At 38.2% G+C, this 2,062-nt stretch overlaps 1 protein-coding gene across 1 annotated transcript; it reads left to right on the top strand.

The window, feature by feature from the left end:
• The first annotated feature begins 749 nt into the window (after positions 1-749).
• Positions 750-1,619, top strand: LOC149183204 (cysteine-rich receptor-like protein kinase 2). Its single transcript, XM_089414867.1, has one exon. The coding sequence runs from the start codon at positions 750-752 to the stop codon at positions 1,617-1,619; it is 870 nt and encodes a 289-aa protein (XP_089270993.1).
• The last annotated feature ends 443 nt before the right edge of the window (positions 1,620-2,062 follow it).

Here is a 2,062-nt window from a genome sequence, read left to right as displayed (position 1 = left end):
GAATTAATGCTAAATCAACCCATTCGGATTACTATAGTCCCTGGCCATTGCCAGATGGCAGGGACTAATAAGCACAGTGAGCCTACCTGACTATAAAAAAATATGATATATAACAACACATAAAAATTTATATAAACCGAAAAACATAAAATAAAATAAAATAAAATAAAATAAAATAAAAGAATAAAAAATAAAAATAAAAAACATACACAACAAAAACAAAACAAAACAAAAAAACAAAAAAAACAGATGAACGTCATCAATTTTTCCCACTTCAAAATAAATTTAAAATTCTACGTCCTCAATTTTTCTAGATCCGCAAATGCTATCGAAACCACTAAGTCATCAACTTTGGCCCACAAGTTCGCCGTAGACATTGACCGTTGCGTTGACATTGAACACCTCAAGAACCGTAGCACAAATGGACATTCACCGTTGATGTTGACCCGGAACCCTTCTAGAACCATAACACCAAGAGGACTCCATACAAAGCACAAACACGATATGCTTGAACTCCAATTACCAAGGCGAGAGGTTTAAAATATCCTGTGCACCAGTTTAGTGGAAATACCATTATCACATAATGAGTTGGAGGAAGTAGAAGAGACAAGTGATAAGCATGCAAGACTAAAAGCAAGATACATGTGGATGAGGGGCTCCCGTGACCCGTCTCTCCACAATACAGTTTGTACATTTGGTGAAGTGGTTTGAAATCCAAATATTCTGGTATTGTTCACTAAATTACTTTTATGTTTTGCCCCATTCAAAGCTGCCTCGAGAGTAAATTTTATTTCAACGGCATCCAGTCGTCCTCAAAGTTTTTGAAATATAAGCACAACGTTGAGTTCCAATCCCAAACCATATTGGTTATTGGCTGGACTGATGGTGGAACTTGCTCATTTTCCACTTCTGGTTACTATGGCAGCTATCATGACTGCAGTCAATCTTGCAGCCGACGATCCCCAGACTACGTTGGTGGGAGAAGGGTGCAGCCCCACATGTATGTTAATCCCACAGCGTTTACAGACAATCTGGATTCTGTTTTGCAATCACTAATTTCAAATCTCTCTTCAGATGGCTTCGCTACTTCAATGAAAATCGATTCTGGCAAAACGGATCCTGTCTATGGTCTTGCTGTTTGTGGGAAGTCTCTGAACGCCGGTGAGTGCTCCCAATGCGTGAAGGAAGCGTCGATACAAGCGAAAGCAGTGTGTCCTCAAGCTAATGGTGCTCGCGTTCATTTGGACGGTTGTCTTCTCCGCTATGAGAATAATACCTTTTATAGTCAGGATGTGGACCCTGGGAATTACGTTTATTGTGCCGGCACGAATTCCAGCGATGCACAGACAGCCCAGGTCTTATCCGCGCAGCTCATAACCAACGCTTCTGAAAATAATGGTTATGCCGTTGGATCCATTGATGGCTCCTTATATGGTCTCGTTCAGTGTTGGCCCTCGCTTACCCATATTAGTTGTCAACGATGCATGACTGAAGCTCAAAATCAATTACTTACCTGTCCTCCCAAGAGTGAAGGCCGAGGTCTCGAGGCGGGCTGTTTTATGCGCTACTCAACTTACTCGTTTTTCACACATAAGCAGACTTCCAGTATGAGTTTATAGATTTGCTACAACTATTTGGATTTTGGTTTTCATATAACATATATGTTGATTGCTTTTCTTTCGGTTTAAACTCGGCATCCCCGAATGCATCTACAGATTTCAAGAAACCGCATAGAAGTTCGGATTATAAGTCACTACACTATTTTTGGAAGTAATGCTTCCATATATTATTGCGAAGTTATTATAAGTTTCTAAATTTAAATTTATAAATTGTTGTTTTTGATATATATGAGTTGCAGTCATGATTTAAATGTATGATCTAAATGTATGGAAGTCAATAAAAGATATCACAGTTTTAAGTTGTGTGTAGTTATTTTTTTATTTCTCTATTTTTCTAACCCTATATTAACTACTGAGATTATGCTTGGTTCACCTTAAATTAAATAGAGTTTGGCAGATGAAATTGTCTGAATTTATGTAAGTGATCAGTTGTTTAGTTATAC

The sequence above is a fragment of the Pinus tabuliformis genome, chromosome 3_2 (assembly GCF_031772625.1).
Source record: "Pinus tabuliformis cultivar Carrire ecotype Pingquan chromosome 3_2, CPIR1, whole genome shotgun sequence".
NCBI lineage: Eukaryota > Viridiplantae > Streptophyta > Pinopsida > Pinales > Pinaceae > Pinus > Pinus tabuliformis.
This window is presented reverse-complemented; position numbering and strand designations above follow the sequence as displayed.

Excerpts from the sequence above, each read along its gene's own strand:
- LOC149183204 (XM_089414867.1), top strand. The coding sequence starts at position 750 with ATGTTTTGCCCCATTCAAAGCTGCCTCGAGAGTAAATTTTATTTCAAC.